This window comes from Haliotis asinina, chromosome 14 (genome assembly GCF_037392515.1).
Source record: "Haliotis asinina isolate JCU_RB_2024 chromosome 14, JCU_Hal_asi_v2, whole genome shotgun sequence".
In the NCBI taxonomy this organism is placed as follows: Eukaryota; Metazoa; Mollusca; class Gastropoda; order Lepetellida; family Haliotidae; genus Haliotis; species Haliotis asinina.
In genome coordinates this window covers 52,453,321-52,476,677 of record NC_090293.1, presented here as the reverse complement: position 1 = coordinate 52,476,677, position 23,357 = coordinate 52,453,321, and the positions used below count along the sequence as shown (strand labels likewise).

The 23,357-nt window shown below is 38.8% G+C and overlaps 3 protein-coding genes across 3 annotated transcripts; all 3 read left to right on the top strand.

The window, feature by feature from the left end:
* The first annotated feature begins 3,553 nt into the window (after positions 1 to 3,553).
* Positions 3,554 to 4,035, top strand: LOC137261285 (myosin essential light chain, striated adductor muscle-like). The gene has a single exon (XM_067799008.1). It carries the CDS (start codon positions 3,654 to 3,656, stop codon positions 4,020 to 4,022), a length of 369 nt encoding a protein of 122 aa, XP_067655109.1. The 5' UTR covers positions 3,554 to 3,653; the 3' UTR covers positions 4,023 to 4,035.
* An 8,440-nt stretch (positions 4,036 to 12,475) lies between these two features.
* LOC137261206 (myosin essential light chain, striated adductor muscle-like) lies at positions 12,476 to 12,957 on the top strand. The gene has a single exon (XM_067798915.1). It carries the CDS (start codon positions 12,576 to 12,578, stop codon positions 12,942 to 12,944), a length of 369 nt encoding a protein of 122 aa, XP_067655016.1. The 5' UTR covers positions 12,476 to 12,575; the 3' UTR covers positions 12,945 to 12,957.
* Positions 12,958 to 17,748: 4,791 nt separating this feature from the next.
* LOC137260885 (myosin essential light chain, striated adductor muscle-like) lies at positions 17,749 to 22,489 on the top strand. The gene is made up of 3 exons (XM_067798430.1): positions 17,749 to 17,791; positions 20,123 to 20,166; positions 21,685 to 22,489. Exons 1-3 carry the CDS (start codon positions 17,749 to 17,751, stop codon positions 22,156 to 22,158), a joined length of 561 nt encoding a protein of 186 aa, XP_067654531.1. The 3' UTR covers positions 22,159 to 22,489.
* Positions 22,490 to 23,357: the final 868 nt, after the last annotated feature.

The window sequence follows — 23,357 nt, the reverse complement described above, 5'->3', positions numbered from 1 at the left end:
TCCTAAAGCATCTGCTGTGTACTTTCTTTGTGCGTCAGCTTAGCATAATGAACTTATAACGCAAAATATCTTTCCGATAAAAAACATTAATTTTCTTACACTGCACCGAAGACGTACGTCAACTGTCGGTAATATGCTACACAATTTTAGCGCTAAGGTTATCGTGTATCCAATGTTTTAACATCACGATAATCGGAACGCTGAGACATCCTCGCTGTAGTTAAGGTGGTAACGCACGTTGCCTTAGCTACATGAGCCTTGAGGAACGAGGCAATGAAAATATATATAATGCATTCAAGGTGCAGCCCAGGGTGTTATTATTGGATCGAATGAATGTTGTTTAAAGACGCAGTCAACAATATTCAAGCTATATTTCAACAGACATTATGGAACACAGTCTTTGTCAGAGCGATGCCCCACGCCGTTAGGACTCGACAATCCACCGAACCACAGACTGTGACCACAATACGAGCAGGGTATGAAGCAGGAGATCTACTGGTGCAGATCGAGCGGCAGGAAGCTTGCTGAAACTGAGAAGTTTAGCAATTCACCTAGCCCGTTTACCGAACGCTAGCGCATGTTGAAACAATCACTACGAGGTCTCAAGGACGGTATGGCGAATGTGTGGAAGAGCTCCAACATGTCGACATGACTATGTCACCGATATGAGTGAACCTAGGTGATCATCACCTTTTGCTGTCTTTTGTCAGATATCCAACTTTAATATGTCACTCAAATTATCGCCTGGCGTCAGAACTGATGTGTTGCAGAGTGGCTTGATTAGACAGGAGCATAATCATGAAATTCTTTTTTTCTTCAGGTTTATAAATTAAAGGAAATTGAATGAAAAGTTAAGATGCAAATATGTACGTATTCTTTTTATCAACGTTATGTATGTGTGTCCAGAAAGCTGACATTCAGGCGATTATACTGATGGCCTAGGTTATAATCTATCGTGGCAAAACGATTGGTTGGGTCTTCGAAACTTCTCACAGTAATATCACCAATACAAACATATTAAAGTGAGTGGATGAGTGGTTGAGTGAGTGGTTGAATGGTTGAGTGAGTGGTTGAGTGAGTGGTTGCGTGAGTAGTTGAGTGAGTGCTTGAGTGAGTAGTTGAGTGAGTAGTTGAGTGGTTCTGTGGTTGAGAGAGTGGTTGAGTGGTTGAGTGAGGGGTTGAGTGAGTGTATGAGTGAGTGGGCGGTTGAGCGGTTGAGTGAGTGAGGGAGTGGTTGAGTGAGCGGTTGAGCGATTGATTGATTGACTGATTGAGTGAGTGAGTATAGAGTATTTAGTGAGTGAGTAAGTGAGCTCTGATTCGCCATTAACAATATTTTCCAGATGGTATAACTGTATGTACAACAATAAAATTTGTTTAGCAACTCATGTTGTACTGTTAGAATCAACATGAGGTCGCCATACTTACTGCATGCAGCTGGATCACCGATGTACGAAACGAACAACACACATTTCAATACCAAACATTGCATAGCACATGCTAAAATATCATATACACTTCAAACAATATATAGCATGCACAGGGAACATGCGACAACCAACAGTACAAAACAGTTGTATAACAAATGCTGTGTAGCGAAACAAAACAAGGCATAGCGATCCGTATGAACGAAAGCGTTGTCTTACAAACACATTGTTGCAAGCACAAAGACAAACTGATTCACAAACGAACACAAACGTGACATGACCAATACTGAAATACTCAGAGGTAATGTTTTATGAAGAGAAGAGAAGAGAAGAGAAGAGAAGAGGAGAGGAGAGAAGAGAAGAGAAGAGAAGAGAAGAGAAGAGAAGAGAAGAGAAGAGAAGAGAAGAGAAGAGAAGAGAAGAGAATCGTGCAGAGTGATATACATACAATTGTTTCTATTACAATAACACACGAGTGGAAATATTGGTTTAGAAATGACTAAGAGCAGTTTTAGTAAAGAGTGATAGTTTCAATAGGAGTGGAGTATAATCTGATTTCATAAGTGAGATACATTTGTCCTTATGTGGGTTATTGCACAAATAAGAGGGAAGTATCGTCTTACGTTCAACGTTAAGATGTGTACATGATAAAATAACATGAAACTCGTCACAAATAATAGTATTTTTACAAATTGTACATGTTCTGTTTTCTGGGTTTACATTAAGCCATCGTCCTGTTACAATGGGTAACCTATGATGACAAGTGCTTAATTTTGTTAACCAGATACGAATTTTTGATGGAGGTTTATATATATGACATTTTCCCTTAGATGAATGTTTAGCATACCATGATTGATTGTCAATCAACAACATTTTGACGTGATGTTTCAACCAGTGGATGTTAGTGAACTTTTGATATTTTCAGATATGGGGAGAGCCCGACGTTTTGAATAATGTTTTAGACTGCTATTAGGTGGTCGAAATTTGATCTACACTTCATAATGTTACAAACAATGGGGGTTCTGTTAGTAGTTTCAGTTGTAACTTTACAAAGGTAGCTGAGGATCTGTACTGGTACTTCAGCACTAAAAGGATATCTGCCCAGTTCAGTATAAACCATAAAATTTGGGGTAGATTGTCTTACGTTTACAAAACTTTTAGTCCTTTCCGAGGGGGTGGGGAGGGAGTGGGTGTTGAATATCATTTAAGCACAAAGCAAAGAAAATCGGGAATGAATTATCTCCCTGTCTGACACCAGTGTTGCAAGAAAATAGAGATTGACATCCAACGATCGAGGGAAAACTTGTGAAGCGCCTAAGACACGTAGAAGTAGTTCAAATAGGGACCACAGAAATGTGATAATTATTGTTTAACTATATACACACGTGGGAGTAGTTTTTCAACATTATCAACCAAATATTTCATGCTCATATTACATACCGAGAACATTAACACCGCAGGATTTCATGTCCAGTCCAAACGACTACTCCGGGGGTTACGGTGTGTAGGGTTAGGGGGTAGGGACTAAGGGGTAGCAATTAGGGGTGCTGCGACCACATGGCCTCACATTAGTACTTAAGGAGGGGTCCTCTGTGAGGGGAAGGGATCACAGTATGGGGTGGCTTCTGATGGGTACCTGTTGGTATAAGTAGTCCAGGCAAACCCTCACTCTACATGCTACACATACAGACAGTCTAGCGGCTCGGATATACCTAATCCCTCTGGATTCCACAACCGTCAGCTTTCAACATGGTAATATATTGTTGACCTTGACCTTGTGATGAGCCGTCACATTCATTGTAATCTTCATCTTTAATAGAATGCGTGATGATTTCTATTTTGTATTTACATAAAACAGTTACTTGTGTCAGCGTTTGACTGGTCATTTAATCTTTGTTGGGTTTTTCTTTGCTTGGATTTGATTTTTAGGTCTTAACTCCATCTCTTTGTCAAACTATGTCCACGATATCAGCATTATAGTAAACGTTCCTAGAGAGGCTTGGTAAAATGTTTTATTACTTTGGGCATTAAGGTACTGGTATCCTTATACACTCGCAAATGATCAATTCAGTTTAAAATTTCGTTGCTTGTACAACTTAGATTGTGTCATTTATGTTTCAGCCTCAACTATCAAAAGATGAAATTGAGGAGGTCACCGAGGTGTTCGACCTTTTCGATTTCTGGGATGGTCGTGATGGCGCCGTCGACGCTGCCAAGACCGGCGACATGTTGTACTGTCTGGGCCTCAACCCTACCATGACCACCATCCTGAAGAACGGAGGTGTGGAGAAGTTTGGAGAGAAGAACTACAAACTGGAGGAATTCCTTCCCATCTACCAGACCGTCATGCAGATCAAAGACACAGGCACCTACGCCGACTTCATGGAGGCTTTCAAGACATTCGACAGAGAGGGCCAGGGTTTCATTTCATCTGCTGAGTTGAGGCATGTTCTGACATCTCTGGGAGACCGACTGAGCGACACCCAGATGGACGACATCATCAAGTGTACGGACTTGAGAGAGGATCTGGAGGGCAACGTCAAGTACGAGGACTTCATCTCCAAGGTCATGGCCGGACCCTACCCAGACAAATAGACATTTTACTCCGATGAAAACCTAGGACAAGAGTAGTGTTTCTACTCAGTATATCAATGAACACACATTAACGAAAGAGACTCGCTTGTGTTCTGTATTTATAGCACTTAAACATACCCAGTGTTATGGCGAAGGGACGATCAAGTAAACAGACTGATCCACAATAGAATACAATTAGCAGTGTGGCACGTAATATTGACCTAGAGTCTATTGTAGTAATTAGATGTAGTGAAGTATGTAGCATTTAGCTTTAGTGTTGTTTGTAGTATTAGCTGTAGTGTAGCATGTAGTACTGGTTGTAGTGTAGTATGTAGTATTTAGCTGTAGTGAAGTATTTAGTATGTAGCAGTAGTGTAGTATGTAGTATTTAGCTGTAGTGTAGTATGTAGTATTTAGCTGTAGTGTAGTATGTAGTATGCAGTATATAGCTGTAGTGTAGTATGCAGTATGTAGCTGTAGTGTAGTATGTAGTATTAGCTGTAGTGTACTATGTAGTATTTAGCTGTACTGTAGTATGTAGTATTCAGCTTTAGTATAGTCTGTGGTATTAGCTGTAGTGTAGTATGTAGTATTAGCTGTAGTGTACTATGTAGTATTTAGCTGTACTGTAGTATGTAGTATTCAGCTTTAGTATAGTCTGTGGTATTAGCTGTAGTGTAGTATGTAGTATTTAGCTGTAATGTAGTATGTAGTATTAGCCGTAGTGTAGCATGTAGTATTAGCTGTAGTGTAGTATGTAGTATTAGCTGTAGTGTAGTATATAGTGTGTAGCTGTAGTGTAGCATGTAGTATTTAGCTGTAGTGTAGTATGTAGCTGTAGTGTAGTATGTAGTATTAGCCGTAGTGTAGTATGTAGTATTAGCTGTAGTGTAGTATGTAGTATGTAGCTGTAGTGTAGTATGTAGTATTAGCCGTAGTGTAGTATGTAGTATTTAGCTGTAGTGTAGTATGTAGTATTAGCCGTAATGTAGTATGTAGCTGTAGTGTAGCATGTAGTATGTAGCTGTAGTGTAGCATGCAGTTGTAGCGTAGTATGTAGTATTAGCCGTAGTGTAGTGTGTAGTATTAGCTGTAGTGTAGTATGTAGTAATAGCTGTAGTGTAGCATGTAGTATTTAGCTTTAGTGTAGTATGTAGCTGTAGCGTAGTATGTAGTATTCGCTGTAGTGTAGTATGTTCTATGTAGTATGTAGCTGTAGTGTAGTATGTAGTATGTATAGTATTCCCAGAAATTATTGAGAATCATGTTGCGTCATGTAACTCATTACGTTTATTAACTTCTGGCGTTTTACTTACATAAACATGTTAAAACATCATCCTTTTACAGTCTCAGTCTTGTTTTAGTACTTTGTTAGACCTCCTCGCTCAGCAATGCATGCCTGAATACACCTAGGCACACTACCCATCAAAGTTTGTAGGTAATCGTGTGACAGGGTATCCCAATATTGGACCACCTCGGCATTCATATCTTCAATATTTCTCAGTCACTTTTGGTTTATTCTGTCCTTCATGACTCCCCACACATTCTCAATTGGGTTTAGGTCTGGGCTGTAACTGGGCCAGTCTAAAACTTGAACATTTTCGCCCGACAACCACTGTTTTGTGTAGCGCGCAGTGTGTTTTGGGTCATTATCATGCTGGAAAATCTTCATACAATGTTTGTGCTGTCGGAAGAAGGTGACCATTTAGAATGTCAACGTATCTTTCTTTTGTCAAGTTTCCCGTGAAAACACACAGTGGCGTCACTCCGCGAGCCGATATGCCATCCCACATGTGAAACTTCGGGCTATGTTTTGGTCGCTGGTAGATAGGTTTGACAGTATCTTTGGTCCAAATTTTCACACAATTAGGGAAAAGCCAAACAGAACTTTCATCCGAAAAGAAAACATTATCCCAATCTTGATTTTCATGAGCCCGACACCAGTTTAAACGTTTTTCCTTTTGTGCATCTTTCATCAACGGCAAGGGAATTCCACGTTTTTTGACTCAATTAAGTCTCTGTAATTCCTGCCTAACTGTTTCATTGCATACCTGAGGACTTCCTCTGCTAATCATTTCATTTCTGATGTTCTCAACACTTTTCAATTTGCCCCTACTCACAATCTGCCCAAGTCTTCGGCGATCCACAACACTGAATTTCCTAGGCCGACCTGCCCCTGCTTTGTGCTCTATCCCGGTTCCTGTTTGAATATTCTTCAAAGTTCTGTATACTGTAGACAGAAGAATACCATGTCTACAAGCTAACACTTTAGCATCAGCCTCACCCCTTTCAAAATCATCTAGAATGAGCTTTCTTTTCTCTCTTGCTGTAAATTCTGCCATGTCAACATAGGAAGCCGTCTGCTCAGACAAGGGAGATAACTCTTGACGTAATGAGCTGCCTTCTAAGCCTTCAAGAGTTGTCTCCCTTATTTAGTATGCTTAGTGCACAGTGAAAGCCCTTTTTCCAATCTTAGCATCATTAGAAAAAACAAAACAAAGATTTTCTCAATAATTTCTGGGAATACTGTAGTTGTAGTGTAGTATGTAGCTGTAGTGTAGCATGTAATATGTAGCTTTAGTGTAGTATGTAGTATTAGCTGTAGAGTAGAATGTAGTTTTTAGCTGTAGTATAGTGTGTAGTACTTAGCTGTAGTGTAGTCTGCAGTATTAGCTGTAGTGTAGCATGTAGCATTTAACTGCAGTGTAGTATGTAGTATTAGCTGTACTGTAGTGTAGTATGTAGTATTTAGCTGTAGAGCATAGTAGTTAGGTGTAGTGTAGTGAGGTGTAGTGTAGTATGAAGTCTAATGAAGCATACAACTTAATGGATTACAGCTTCTTGTTTATTGCGTCGAGCAACGTTTCGATGTAGATCCTTGCGTCGTTGTTATCGTTGTCACAGCAATAAAAAACATTTGTGATCCATTAAGTTGTATGTTCCATTTTTGACTCACCAACTTCTAGAATGCCGATTACACAGTGTGTGTATAGTACTTAGCTGTGCTACTGTGTATGTAGTATTTAGCTGTGCTACTGTGTATGTAGTACTTAGCTGTGCTACTGTGTATGTAGTACTTAGCTGTGCTACTGTGTATGTAGTACTTAGCTGTACTACTGTGTATGTAGTATTTAGCTGTGCTACTGTGTGTGTAGTATTTAGCTGTGCTACTGTGTGTGTAGTATTTAGCTGTGCTACTGTGTGTGTAGTATTTAACTGTGCTACTGTGTATGTAGTATTTAGCTGTACTACTGTGTATGTAGTACTTAGCTGTACTACTGTGTATGTAGTATTTAGCTGTGCTACTGTGTGTGTAGTATTTAGCTGTGCTACTGTGTATGTAGTATTTAACTGTGCTACTGTGTATGTAGTATTTAGCTGTGCTACTGTGTGTGTAGTATTTAGCTGTGCTACTGTGTATGTAGTATTTAGCTGTACTACTGTGTATGTAGTATTTAGCTGTGCTGCTGTGTATGTAGTATTTAACTGTGCTACTGTGTGTGTAGTATTTAGCTGTACTACTGTGTATGTAGTATTTAGCTGTGCTACTGTGTATGTAGTATTTAACTGTGCTACTGTGTGTGTAGTATTTAACTGTGCTACTGTGTATGTAGTATTTAGCTGTGCTACTGTGTGTGTAGTATTTAGCTGTACTACTGTGTATGTAGTATTTAGCTGTGCTACTGTGTATGTAGTATTTAACTGTGCTACTGTGTGTGTAGTATTTAACTGTGCTACTGTGTATGTAGTATTTAGCTGTGCTACTGTGTATGTAGTATTTAGCTGTGCTACTGTGTATGTAGTATTAAGCTGTGCTACTGTGTATGTAGTACTTAACTGTGCCACTGTGTATGTAGTATTTAACTGTGCTACTGTGTATATAGTATTTAGCTGTGCTACTGTGTATGTAGTATTTAGCTGTGCTACTGTGTATATAATATTTAGCTGTGCTACTGTGTATGTAGTATTTAGCTGTGCTACTGTGTATGTAGTATTTAACTGTAGTGTAGCATATGTAGCTGTAGTGAAGTTTGAAGTACAATATGAATTACTCTGTAGAACAGCTTGAGTGGAATACAGATGATTAACATTAGAATATACAACATGTCAAGATATTTATCAGCATTCAAGGCCATGGGCTGAAAGTTGATATAATAGCCGAGAATAGCACTGAGTAGAAGAGTGAGTGGAGTATTTCGCCGCTTTCACCAATGTGTTAGCAATATAACGGCGTGGGACACCAGGAATGGGCTTCAAACCAGGAATGGGCTTCAAAATTGGATTGTCGCAAGTTGTAGATCTGTTAATGACAATGTGCGGTTCTCTTACATAAATTGAAAGTACTCTACTACTGACAATGCAACAAACGACTGTAGTCAAATCAGAGCAAGCACATTGTTTATGAATACAGAGGTCTTTAACACGTACATGAATTTGAACGTTGATATATGTATTTCTAGTGTCGGGTACTCTTCAATAAGAATAAATAAAATATAAGAATCTATATCAATTGTTTCTTTTTATGCAGAACCATTGGAAGTATGTTTAGAACGAATGCAAAGAACAAATACCCTTTCCGTCTCTGTGAATACCAGCTTTATATCCATAAAGGTGTAAGCATTGTAATGTCAGATTATTACTGGACAAACCATTCTCAAGTTTAAACAAATGTGAACGAGAATCTTATGCCAAGATTTAATAACCTGAATCACCAAGACATCAATGATTATTGTATGAATCTTCAGTACATAAACACACTTACATACTGAACCCAGAACAGGAAGCTAAGAATTGAACCCTAAGTAGGGGTATTGAGGCATGTAGGATGAGGACGCTGGGGTCTGATGATGCGATGAAAGATGAGAAACGTACATACGTTGCTAAACGTACGAAACAAATACTGACCCTAACGAACACATATGAACGAAGTAAACAATAACGACGAATACGTTCATAAAGTACACATTGATACTGAAATTGTTTGTGACGAACATTTATATGACTAACTTATGTAACGGAGTCAATACATACTCGATGAATACTTATATAAAAATACTGATTACATATGTAACGATTACGTATGCAATGGAACACGTACATTACAAACATACGTAGTAATGAATACGTGTACGATGGATACGCACAAATATGATGAACACGCATAAGACTGTTACGACGAATGTGCATTTTATGAACGCATACCCAAGCAGTATGAGATAAATATGAATGTTTACGCATACCTCTAGATATGAAACACACGAGACGGTGTCATTTGTCTTCTTCATGTTATGTTCACTTGTGTAGATCGAAGAGAATTTCCTGTTTGATGATTATCAGACCCTTCACAAATACCTTGTGAAAAAAATGACATTCCCTCAGGAGGCTACGTCTTGTCTCAATGCCTTAGCCTCAAATTTTACGTCCATGTTTTCTCAGAGTAGTTGAGGGTTTCATTCGCTTTCATCTTCCAGAAATGTACTGATCTCTAAGGACAGATACAAACTTGTAGTGATGCTTGCCCCATGAAATGAAGTCTTTCTTAAAATGCTTTACATGGGCTCTTGAAGTTACAAAGAAGAATATAACAAAGAACACGTTTTATAACGAACACTTACTGCATAACACAATGAACATGCACAAAACGAATACTTACTGTATAACACTATGGACATGTACAAGACGAACACCTACTTTATAACACAATGGACGTGTACAAGACGAACACCTACTTTATAACACAGTGAACGTGTACAAGACGAACACCTACTTTATAACACAATGAACGTGTACAAGACGAACACCTACTTTATAACACAATGAACGTGTACAAGACGAACACCTACTTTATAACACAATAAACGTGTACATGACGAACACCTACTTTATAACACAATGAACGTGTACAAGACGAACACCTACTTAATAACACAATGAACGTGCACAAAACACGACGTCAGTAGCGAGCTATTCTTACGAAAGACCAATAGTCTGTCATACAGACCCTTACGCAAAATACATCCAAGAAAGACCATGCATGTCGTAAAATATGTGGCAACTCCAGATTTCCACAGTTTCTGAAAATGAAAAGTCTCATCGGACCCTAACCAGATAAATATACATTTATTGTTTTATTATGCGCTGAAAGTATGTTCATTTCAGCGACGTCAGAAGTCTACGCGTCTACGTCTTGTCTAAATGTATTCACCCCAACTTTTAAAAACAATTTGCAAGTCCAGATTTCCAAAGTTTCTGAAAATGGAGAAAGTCTCATCGGATCCTACACAGATAAATAGGAATTCATTGTTTTACTATGAACCGTAAAATGTCTTCATTTCAGAGACTAGTTGTTAGTCTAAAGACCAGGCAAATGATTTTAATAAAATAATATACTGAAGAAGGATGTCAGACACTGATAACAAACAAATCAAAGCAAACCAAACTGATGCCAAGCTGTATTCAGTACGATATGTGACGTCAATATAGCCGGAACAAGTACATGCTGCAGATGGTTTATCTTTCAGTTGGATTCTTATTCATGCTTGTCTCTTACAAACCATTCCACTCGCCGCTCTTCGCACTGCGATTTTCTGAAGTTAAAGTAAAGAAGTTGGGCCAGCTAAGTGTTTTGGTCGATTTGTAAGAAATGTATACTGCTGTAATTATTTTATGAGAAATCATCTAAAACGTCAGAGGAGAGGAGAGAAGAGAAGAGAAGAGAAGAGAAGAGAAGAGAAGAGAAGAGAAGAGAAGAGAAGAGAAGAGAAGAGAAGAGAATCGTGCAGAGTGATATACATACAATTGTTTCTATTACAATAACACACGAGTGGAAATATTGGTTTAGAAATGACTAAGAGCAGTTTTAGTAAAGAGTGATAGTTTCAATAGGAGTGGAGTATAATCTGATTTCATAAGTGAGATACATTTGTCCTTATGTGGGTTATTGCACAAATAAGAGGGAAGTATCGTCTTACGTTCAACGTTAAGATGTGTACATGATAAAATAACATGAAACTCGTCACAAATAATAGTATTTTTACAAATTGTACATGTTCTGTTTTCTGGGTTTACATTAAGCCATCGTCCTGTTACAATGGGTAACCTATGATGACAAGTGCTTAATTTTGTTAACCAGATACGAATTTTTGATGGAGGTTTATATATATGACATTTTCCCTTAGATGAATGTTTAGCATACCATGATTGATTGTCAATCAACAACATTTTGACGTGATGTTTCAACCAGTGGATGTTAGTGAACTTTTGATATTTTCAGATATGGGGAGAGCCCGACGTTTTGAATAATGTTTTAGACTGCTATTAGGTGGTCGAAATTTGATCTACACTTCATAATGTTACAAACAATGGGGGTTCTGTTAGTAGTTTCAGTTGTAACTTTACAAAGGTAGCTGAGGATCTGTACTGGTACTTCAGCACTAAAAGGATATCTGCCCAGTTCAGTATAAACCATAAAATTTGGGGTAGATTGTCTTACGTTTACAAAACTTTTAGTCCTTTCCGAGGGGGTGGGGAGGGAGTGGGTGTTGAATATCATTTAAGCACAAAGCAAAGAAAATCGGGAATGAATTATCTCCCTGTCTGACACCAGTGTTGCAAGAAAATAGAGATTGACATCCAACGATCGAGGGAAAACTTGTGAAGCGCCTAAGACACGTAGAAGTAGTTCAAATAGGGACCACAGAAATGTGATAATTATTGTTTAACTATATACACACGTGGGAGTAGTTTTTCAACATTATCAACCAAATATTTCATGCTCATATTACATACCGAGAACATTAACACCGCAGGATTTCATGTCCAGTCCAAACGACTACTCCGGGGGTTACGGTGTGTAGGGTTAGGGGGTAGGGACTAAGGGGTAGCAATTAGGGGTGCTGCGACCACATGGCCTCACATTAGTACTTAAGGAGGGGTCCTCTGTGAGGGGAAGGGATCACAGTATGGGGTGGCTTCTGATGGGTACCTGTTGGTATAAGTAGTCCAGGCAAACCCTCACTCTACATGCTACACATACAGACAGTCTAGCGGCTCGGATATACCTAATCCCTCTGGATTCCACAACCGTCAGCTTTCAACATGGTAATATATTGTTGACCTTGACCTTGTGATGAGCCGTCACATTCATTGTAATCTTCATCTTTAATAGAATGCGTGATGATTTCTATTTTGTATTTACATAAAACAGTTACTTGTGTCAGCGTTTGACTGGTCATTTAATCTTTGTTGGGTTTTTCTTTGCTTGGATTTGATTTTTAGGTCTTAACTCCATCTCTTTGTCAAACTATGTCCACGATATCAGCATTATAGTAAACGTTCCTAGAGAGGCTTGGTAAAATGTTTTATTACTTTGGGCATTAAGGTACTGGTATCCTTATACACTCGCAAATGATCAATTCAGTTTAAAATTTCGTTGCTTGTACAACTTAGATTGTGTCATTTATGTTTCAGCCTCAACTATCAAAAGATGAAATTGAGGAGGTCACCGAGGTGTTCGACCTTTTCGATTTCTGGGATGGTCGTGATGGCGCCGTCGACGCTGCCAAGACCGGCGACATGTTGTACTGTCTGGGCCTCAACCCTACCATGACCACCATCCTGAAGAACGGAGGTGTGGAGAAGTTTGGAGAGAAGAACTACAAACTGGAGGAATTCCTTCCCATCTACCAGACCGTCATGCAGATCAAAGACACAGGCACCTACGCCGACTTCATGGAGGCTTTCAAGACATTCGACAGAGAGGGCCAGGGTTTCATTTCATCTGCTGAGTTGAGGCATGTTCTGACATCTCTGGGAGACCGACTGAGCGACACCCAGATGGACGACATCATCAAGTGTACGGACTTGAGAGAGGATCTGGAGGGCAACGTCAAGTACGAGGACTTCATCTCCAAGGTCATGGCCGGACCCTACCCAGACAAATAGACATTTTACTCCGATGAAAACCTAGGACAAGAGTAGTGTTTCTACTCAGTATATCAATGAACACACATTAACGAAAGAGACTCGCTTGTGTTCTGTATTTATAGCACTTAAACATACCCAGTGTTATGGCGAAGGGACGATCAAGTAAACAGACTGATCCACAATAGAATACAATTAGCAGTGTGGCACGTAATATTGACCTAGAGTCTATTGTAGTAATTAGATGTAGTGAAGTATGTAGCATTTAGCTTTAGTGTTGTTTGTAGTATTAGCTGTAGTGTAGCATGTAGTACTGGTTGTAGTGTAGTATGTAGTATTTAGCTGTAGTGAAGTATTTAGTATGTAGCAGTAGTGTAGTATGTAGTATTTAGCTGTAGTGTAGTATGTAGTATTTAGCTGTAGTGTAGTATGTAGTATGCAGTATATAGCTGTAGTGTAGTATGCAGTATGTAGCTGTAGTGTAGTATGTAGTATTAGCTGTAGTGTACTATGTAGTATTTAGCTGTACTGTAGTATGTAGTATTCAGCTTTAGTATAGTCTGTGGTATTAGCTGTAGTGTAGTATGTAGTATTAGCTGTAGTGTACTATGTAGTATTTAGCTGTACTGTAGTATGTAGTATTCAGCTTTAGTATAGTCTGTGGTATTAGCTGTAGTGTAGTATGTAGTATTTAGCTGTAATGTAGTATGTAGTATTAGCCGTAGTGTAGCATGTAGTATTAGCTGTAGTGTAGTATGTAGTATTAGCTGTAGTGTAGTATATAGTGTGTAGCTGTAGTGTAGCATGTAGTATTTAGCTGTAGTGTAGTATGTAGCTGTAGTGTAGTATGTAGTATTAGCCGTAGTGTAGTATGTAGTATTAGCTGTAGTGTAGTATGTAGTATGTAGCTGTAGTGTAGTATGTAGTATTAGCCGTAGTGTAGTATGTAGTATTTAGCTGTAGTGTAGTATGTAGTATTAGCCGTAATGTAGTATGTAGCTGTAGTGTAGCATGTAGTATGTAGCTGTAGTGTAGCATGCAGTTGTAGCGTAGTATGTAGTATTAGCCGTAGTGTAGTGTGTAGTATTAGCTGTAGTGTAGTATGTAGTAATAGCTGTAGTGTAGCATGTAGTATTTAGCTTTAGTGTAGTATGTAGCTGTAGCGTAGTATGTAGTATTCGCTGTAGTGTAGTATGTTCTATGTAGTATGTAGCTGTAGTGTAGTATGTAGTATGTATAGTATTCCCAGAAATTATTGAGAATCATGTTGCGTCATGTAACTCATTACGTTTATTAACTTCTGGCGTTTTACTTACATAAACATGTTAAAACATCATCCTTTTACAGTCTCAGTCTTGTTTTAGTACTTTGTTAGACCTCCTCGCTCAGCAATGCATGCCTGAATACACCTAGGCACACTACCCATCAAAGTTTGTAGGTAATCGTGTGACAGGGTATCCCAATATTGGACCACCTCGGCATTCATATCTTCAATATTTCTCAGTCACTTTTGGTTTATTCTGTCCTTCATGACTCCCCACACATTCTCAATTGGGTTTAGGTCTGGGCTGTAACTGGGCCAGTCTAAAACTTGAACATTTTCGCCCGACAACCACTGTTTTGTGTAGCGCGCAGTGTGTTTTGGGTCATTATCATGCTGGAAAATCTTCATACAATGTTTGTGCTGTCGGAAGAAGGTGACCATTTAGAATGTCAACGTATCTTTCTTTTGTCAAGTTTCCCGTGAAAACACACAGTGGCGTCACTCCGCGAGCCGATATGCCATCCCACATGTGAAACTTCGGGCTATGTTTTGGTCGCTGGTAGATAGGTTTGACAGTATCTTTGGTCCAAATTTTCACACAATTAGGGAAAAGCCAAACAGAACTTTCATCCGAAAAGAAAACATTATCCCAATCTTGATTTTCATGAGCCCGACACCAGTTTAAACGTTTTTCCTTTTGTGCATCTTTCATCAACGGCAAGGGAATTCCACGTTTTTTGACTCAATTAAGTCTCTGTAATTCCTGCCTAACTGTTTCATTGCATACCTGAGGACTTCCTCTGCTAATCATTTCATTTCTGATGTTCTCAACACTTTTCAATTTGCCCCTACTCACAATCTGCCCAAGTCTTCGGCGATCCACAACACTGAATTTCCTAGGCCGACCTGCCCCTGCTTTGTGCTCTATCCCGGTTCCTGTTTGAATATTCTTCAAAGTTCTGTATACTGTAGACAGAAGAATACCATGTCTACAAGCTAACACTTTAGCATCAGCCTCACCCCTTTCAAAATCATCTAGAATGAGCTTTCTTTTCTCTCTTGCTGTAAATTCTGCCATGTCAACATAGGAAGCCGTCTGCTCAGACAAGGGAGATAACTCTTGACGTAATGAGCTGCCTTCTAAGCCTTCAAGAGTTGTCTCCCTTATTTAGTATGCTTAGTGCACAGTGAAAGCCCTTTTTCCAATCTTAGCATCATTAGAAAAAACAAAACAAAGATTTTCTCAATAATTTCTGGGAATACTGTAGTTGTAGTGTAGTATGTAGCTGTAGTGTAGCATGTAATATGTAGCTTTAGTGTAGTATGTAGTATTAGCTGTAGAGTAGAATGTAGTTTTTAGCTGTAGTATAGTGTGTAGTACTTAGCTGTAGTGTAGTCTGCAGTATTAGCTGTAGTGTAGCATGTAGCATTTAACTGCAGTGTAGTATGTAGTATTAGCTGTACTGTAGTGTAGTATGTAGTATTTAGCTGTAGAGCATAGTAGTTAGGTGTAGTGTAGTGAGGTGTAGTGTAGTATGAAGTCTAATGAAGCATACAACTTAATGGATTACAGCTTCTTGTTTATTGCGTCGAGCAACGTTTCGATGTAGATCCTTGCGTCGTTGTTATCGTTGTCACAGCAATAAAAAACATTTGTGATCCATTAAGTTGTATGTTCCATTTTTGACTCACCAACTTCTAGAATGCCGATTACACAGTGTGTGTATAGTACTTAGCTGTGCTACTGTGTATGTAGTATTTAGCTGTGCTACTGTGTATGTAGTACTTAGCTGTGCTACTGTGTATGTAGTACTTAGCTGTGCTACTGTGTATGTAGTACTTAGCTGTACTACTGTGTATGTAGTATTTAGCTGTGCTACTGTGTGTGTAGTATTTAGCTGTGCTACTGTGTGTGTAGTATTTAGCTGTGCTACTGTGTGTGTAGTATTTAACTGTGCTACTGTGTATGTAGTATTTAGCTGTACTACTGTGTATGTAGTACTTAGCTGTACTACTGTGTATGTAGTATTTAGCTGTGCTACTGTGTGTGTAGTATTTAGCTGTGCTACTGTGTATGTAGTATTTAACTGTGCTACTGTGTATGTAGTATTTAGCTGTGCTACTGTGTGTGTAGTATTTAGCTGTGCTACTGTGTATGTAGTATTTAGCTGTACTACTGTGTATGTAGTATTTAGCTGTGCTGCTGTGTATGTAGTATTTAACTGTGCTACTGTGTGTGTAGTATTTAGCTGTACTACTGTGTATGTAGTATTTAGCTGTGCTACTGTGTATGTAGTATTTAACTGTGCTACTGTGTGTGTAGTATTTAACTGTGCTACTGTGTATGTAGTATTTAGCTGTGCTACTGTGTGTGTAGTATTTAGCTGTACTACTGTGTATGTAGTATTTAGCTGTGCTACTGTGTATGTAGTATTTAACTGTGCTACTGTGTGTGTAGTATTTAACTGTGCTACTGTGTATGTAGTATTTAGCTGTGCTACTGTGTATGTAGTATTTAGCTGTGCTACTGTGTATGTAGTATTAAGCTGTGCTACTGTGTATGTAGTACTTAACTGTGCCACTGTGTATGTAGTATTTAACTGTGCTACTGTGTATATAGTATTTAGCTGTGCTACTGTGTATGTAGTATTTAGCTGTGCTACTGTGTATATAATATTTAGCTGTGCTACTGTGTATGTAGTATTTAGCTGTGCTACTGTGTATGTAGTATTTAACTGTAGTGTAGCATATGTAGCTGTAGTGAAGTTTGAAGTACAATATGAATTACTCTGTAGAACAGCTTGAGTGGAATACAGATGATTAACATTAGAATATACAACATGTCAAGATATTTATCAGCATTCAAGGCCATGGGCTGAAAGTTGATATAATAGCCGAGAATAGCACTGAGTAGAAGAGTGAGTGGAGTATTTCGCCGCTTTCACCAATGTGTTAGCAATATAACGGCGTGGGACACCAGGAATGGGCTTCAAACCAGGAATGGGCTTCAAAATTGGATTGTCGCAAGTTGTAGATCTGTTAATGACAATGTGCGGTTCTCTTACATAAATTGAAAGTACTCTACTACTGACAATGCAACAAACGACTGTAGTCAAATCAGAGCAAGCACATTGTTTATGAATACAGAGGTCTTTAACACGTACATGAATTTGAACGTTGATATATGTATTTCTAGTGTCGGGTACTCTTCAATAAGAATAAATAAAATATAAGAATCTATATCAATTGTTTCTTTTTATGCAGAACCATTGGAAGTATGTTTAGAACGAATGCAAAGAACAAATACCCTTTCCGTCTCTGTGAATACCAGCTTTATATCCATAAAGGTGTAAGCATTGTAATGTCAGATTATTACTGGACAAACCATTCTCAAGTTTAAACAAATGTGAACGAGAATCTTATGCCAAGATTTAATAACCTGAATCACCAAGACATCAATGATTATTGTATGAATCTTCAGTACATAAACACACTTACATACTGAACCCAGAACAGGAAGCTAAGAATTGAACCCTAAGTAGGGGTATTGAGGCATGTAGGATGAGGACGCTGGGGTCTGATGATGCGATGAAAGATGAGAAACGTACATACGTTGCTAAACGTACGAAACAAATACTGACCCTAACGAACACATATGAACGAAGTAAACAATAACGACGAATACGTTCATAAAGTACACATTGATACTGAAATTGTTTGTGACGAACATTTATATGACTAACTTATGTAACGGAGTCAATACATACTCGATGAATACTTATATAAAAATACTGATTACATATGTAACGATTACGTATGCAATGGAACACGTACATTACAAACATACGTAGTAATGAATACGTGTACGATGGATACGCACAAATATGATGAACACGCATAAGACTGTTACGACGAATGTGCATTTTATGAACGCATACCCAAGCAGTATGAGATAAATATGAATGTTTACGCATACCTCTAGATATGAAACACACGAGACGGTGTCATTTGTCTTCTTCATGTTATGTTCACTTGTGTAGATCGAAGAGAATTTCCTGTTTGATGATTATCAGACCCTTCACAAATACCTTGTGAAAAAAATGACATTCCCTCAGGAGGCTACGTCTTGTCTCAATGCCTTAGCCTCAAATTTTACGTCCATGTTTTCTCAGAGTAGTTGAGGGTTTCATTCGCTTTCATCTTCCAGAAATGTACTGATCTCTAAGGACAGATACAAACTTGTAGTGATGCTTGCCCCATGAAATGAAGTCTTTCTTAAAATGCTTTACATGGGCTCTTGAAGTTACAAAGAAGAATATAACAAAGAACACGTTTTATAACGAACACTTACTGCATAACACAATGAACATGCACAAAACGAATACTTACTGTATAACACTATGGACATGTACAAGACGAACACCTACTTTATAACACAATGGACGTGTACAAGACGAACACCTACTTTATAACACAGTGAACGTGTACAAGACGAACACCTACTTTATAACACAATGAACGTGTACAAGACGAACACCTACTTTATAACACAATGAACGTGTACAAGACGAACACCTACTTTATAACACAATAAACGTGTACATGACGAACACCTACTTTATAACACAATGAACGTGTACAAGACGAACACCTACTTAATAACACAATGAACGTGCACAAAACACGACGTCAGTAGCGAGCTATTCTTACGAAAGACCAATAGTCTGTCATACAGACCCTTACGCAAAATACATCCAAGAAAGACCATGCATGTCGTAAAATATGTGGCAACTCCAGATTTCCACAGTTTCTGAAAATGAAAAGTCTCATCGGACCCTAACCAGATAAATATACATTTATTGTTTTATTATGCGCTGAAAGTATGTTCATTTCAGCGACGTCAGAAGTCTACGCGTCTACGTCTTGTCTAAATGTATTCACCCCAACTTTTAAAAACAATTTGCAAGTCCAGATTTCCAAAGTTTCTGAAAATGGAGAAAGTCTCATCGGATCCTACACAGATAAATAGGAATTCATTGTTTTACTATGAACCGTAAAATGTCTTCATTTCAGAGACTAGTTGTTAGTCTAAAGACCAGGCAAATGATTTTAATAAAATAATATACTGAAGAAGGATGTCAGACACTGATAACAAACAAATCAAAGCAAACCAAACTGATGCCAAGCTGTATTCAGTACGATATGTGACGTCAATATAGCCGGAACAAGTACATGCTGCAGATGGTTTATCTTTCAGTTGGATTCTTATTCATGCTTGTCTCTTACAAACCATTCCACTCGCCGCTCTTCGCACTGCGATTTTCTGAAGTTAAAGTAAAGAAGTTGGGCCAGCTAAGTGTTTTGGTCGATTTGTAAGAAATGTATACTGCTGTAATTATTTTATGAGAAATCATCTAAAACGTCACATTTTGTTTCAGTTATATAGAAAATACTGAGTTTTTCGTGTTTGGTTGTGTATTAGTATATTACCTCTAAAATCGACTAAGTGCTAATTGTGATAATGATTTCCGCTGGAAGCCTGTTACGCATCTATTGTCAATATAATGACAACTCAATGGTCTAGGGAGAGATTAGCACCACAGATTGTTTGTTTCGTCCATACATGTATTATGTTGAGAGGAATCGGTATGCCGATCAGTTTACATGCATTCTGCAGTATGTTATCAACGTTACCATAAGGTCTTATGTAACAAGGCACTTAGAGACGCGTGGTTGTATCTGGACTCCCCGGGCCCTACTCTGTGGTGCAGGGGACGGGGTAAGGGTGACGCAATAGGTCTGGGATCCCGGGGAGACACTGCATGGTAACTCATATCTGGCTGGGGGGAGGGTGCATGATGAAAGGGGTGGGGGAGTAGTGGTCATCATTGGGTATATAGGAGACTGACCACCATCTCCCTACAAACTCCTGCAGGACAAGCCAACGATCAGATCTGCACATTCCCAACCTCCGCCATGGTAAGTCTTCTCAACGCCGTTAGTTCCATGAATCGTATACTAGCTATAATTTTCTTGATTGACTTGCTTTTGCTGTCTAGACTAAATTTAAATAATTATCATATTACAGTGGAAGGTGCTGGACTTGGGTAGACATCTGATATATGACACATAGCAAAGGACATCTTCATGTTCATGTTATCCGGCACAGTACCATGTGCCAGTAATAATACTACAAACAAGTCCATTTCTGGTGTCCTTCGTCGTGATGTTGCTTGAATACTGCAAAAAGCGGCGTAAAATTCAACTCACTCACTCACTCACTCACTCTCTAGTACTGGCGTAATTACTAGACCCTTTGATCCACTCAGTCTCACACTGATATTGTCTGTTGTTGTAAAGCTTTATAAAAACTTGTGCGTCAAAAACGGATTTTGCTTTTTCCGGTGAAAGGAAAGGGGAAGCCCCCAAAATAGATACACGCATTCAACAAGAGAATGTTTCCACAAAAAGTCAACTCAAACCATTCTGTGATTTCCCTTTACAAGGGCTGGCACTTGTGTTTCTTGTATTCATATAATCTTCAATGACAGTGATTGAGTGTTTGAGTGATAGTGAGCGGGTGAATTTAGTTTTACGTCGCATTCAGAAATATGCCAGGTATATGGCGACGGTCTGTAAATAATGGACCATACAATCCAGTGATCAATATGAACATCGATCTACGCAACTTGGAACCGATGACATGTGCCAAACCAAGTCAGCGAGCCTGACCACCCGGTCCAGTTAGTCGCCTCTTAAGTTGGGTTGGGGTGGTTGGAGGGGGTAGCCTAGTGGTTAAAGCATTTTCTCTTTTCATCGAGAACTCATGTTCGAATCGACATATAGGTTAATCGATACCCACTTCTTGTGCCATACGTTTTATTACTGAAATATTTCTGAAAGTTGTGTACTCCTCCATATCCTTTTTAAAATCTGTCCCCTGCCATTGCGTCTAGAGTGGACTCTCGGCTGTACACTTGACCGTTTGCCAACACAAGCAGCGACGCACTGTCAAATTATCAAGTTTCATTATTATCACAGACAGCGGTCCGAGTTTGATTTGACAAACGATTCTAATGCTGATGATACCTAATGGTTTACGATGATGTTCAAACCTTGTGTGTTTACGTAACGTAAACGAATGTGAATATGATATATACCGAATTCTTGTGTTTTTTGGGTCGTTGCATGAATGTGAATACTTTGCTACACAGTACTGTTATGTCATTTTGTGATTTCATGTGTAGAGAGTTTTGACACACAGTATTTTAAAAACTGAAAACCCTCATGAAATCATTTCACGGTAATTTAGTATTAGTTTTTGTTTTAGTTTTTGAAACTTTGGCGTGGTATCAAATCCAGTTCGTTTTCATGGCTCATCTACTGGGATACTGTCGTACATTTGAACACAGACATTTCTCGTAACAACTCGTAACAACTCGTAACAACTTTTTGTCTGTATCCTTAAAGGTCTAATTCTGTACAAATGTTTTTTAGCCTCAACTATCAAAGGATGAAATTGAGGAGGTCACCGAGGTGTTCGACCTTTTCGATTTCTGGGATGGTCGTGATGGTGCCGTCGACGCTGCCAAGACCGGCGACATGTTGTACTGTCTGGGCCTCAACCCTACCATGACCACCATCCTGAAGAACGGAGGTGTGGAGAAGTTTGGAGAGAAGAACTACAAACTGGAGGAATTCCTTCCCATCTACCAGACCGTCATGCAGATCAAAGACACAGGCACCTACGCCGATTTCATGGAGGCTTTCAAGACATTCGACAGAGAGGGTCAGGGCTTCATCTCATCTGCTGAGTTGAGGCATGTTCTGACATCTCTGGGAGACCGACTGACCGACACCCAGATGGACGACATCATCAAGTGCACGGACTTGAGAGAGGATCTGGAGGGCAACGTCAAGTACGAGGACTTCATCTCCAAGGTCATGGCCGGACCCTACCCAGACAAATAGACATTACTCCGATGAAGTTTACGACACTCTAATATCTAATTATGCTATATGAATATTGTTTTCACGATAGCTGTGACAGGAAACTGAACGTCAATGCCAAAAGGTAGAATAGCAAATCCAGGTTCACCTTGAAAGCAATTTGCAATGTCCATGTACAATTAATGTATCAAAGACAGATAAAATAGGAGGGAGAGTAAATACTTTAGAAATTAAAATCTATCAAATACTGTAACTACAGTAAATTTATAGTATATATCTATATCTGAAACGACCTTTGTACCAACACCATGCCAGCTTCTGGAAGACAATTCGTGCCATGTCAATATACACTTTAATGTTTTAGTACGCTAAATAATACACATGCAATTGAGAATACCGATACAAATAAAGCAATTACGAGCATACAATGTACTCTGTTCTTTGTAGTAAGCGAGGGATTTGAAGGAATATTTTTGGCTGTTAATTGTCAAGATGGATGTAGGTAGTAAATAAGATGTATACGTTATACACTAAATATGGGTCACGACATCTGTCGTAACTTTCATGCTGTTGGGCTAAGACTGTTGTACAGATAATACAATGGTTAACATAATTTCAGTCTGTTCATGGTAGATCTGTGGAGCACATTTCTAAATTAAACGCACCAGTGACAGACACTATGACTTACGCGCCCCTCTAATTAGACGTATTGCATAGGGTCTCATTTGAACCATTTGTGATCTTTCATTGGGGAAAAATTGTATAGTCCTTGTATGTTTCACGTTTTCGTGGGCACCTGATCAGTATTACTCAGGATTAAGTCGGAATTGTGCAAAATAGTCTCTTTTTAGTGGAAATTTCTTTTGATTTCGGTAATGGTTTATTTGAATTTGCAACCAAAGCATTGAAATACTCTGTTACATTGATATTGAGGTTAATACTGATCTTAAGGTTGAGTTATTTTTGCGACGATAAGAAATACTGAGACCTTCTTCGACGTTAACATATTTTATGTTAACATGTAGAAAAGGCAGAGTATGACTACAGCTAACAACAATCCTGCGTAAGTCTCTGGAAGACCAGACGAGGGGTCTTCTTGTAGAGATGGTTCAGTGATACTGGACACAAATCCTTGGTATTATGGTTACCCCACATAGTATCCATCCACCAAATCAGGCTGGACAGTATCATCAACAGTGTGAAGTGAGGCTCCAGGCTCC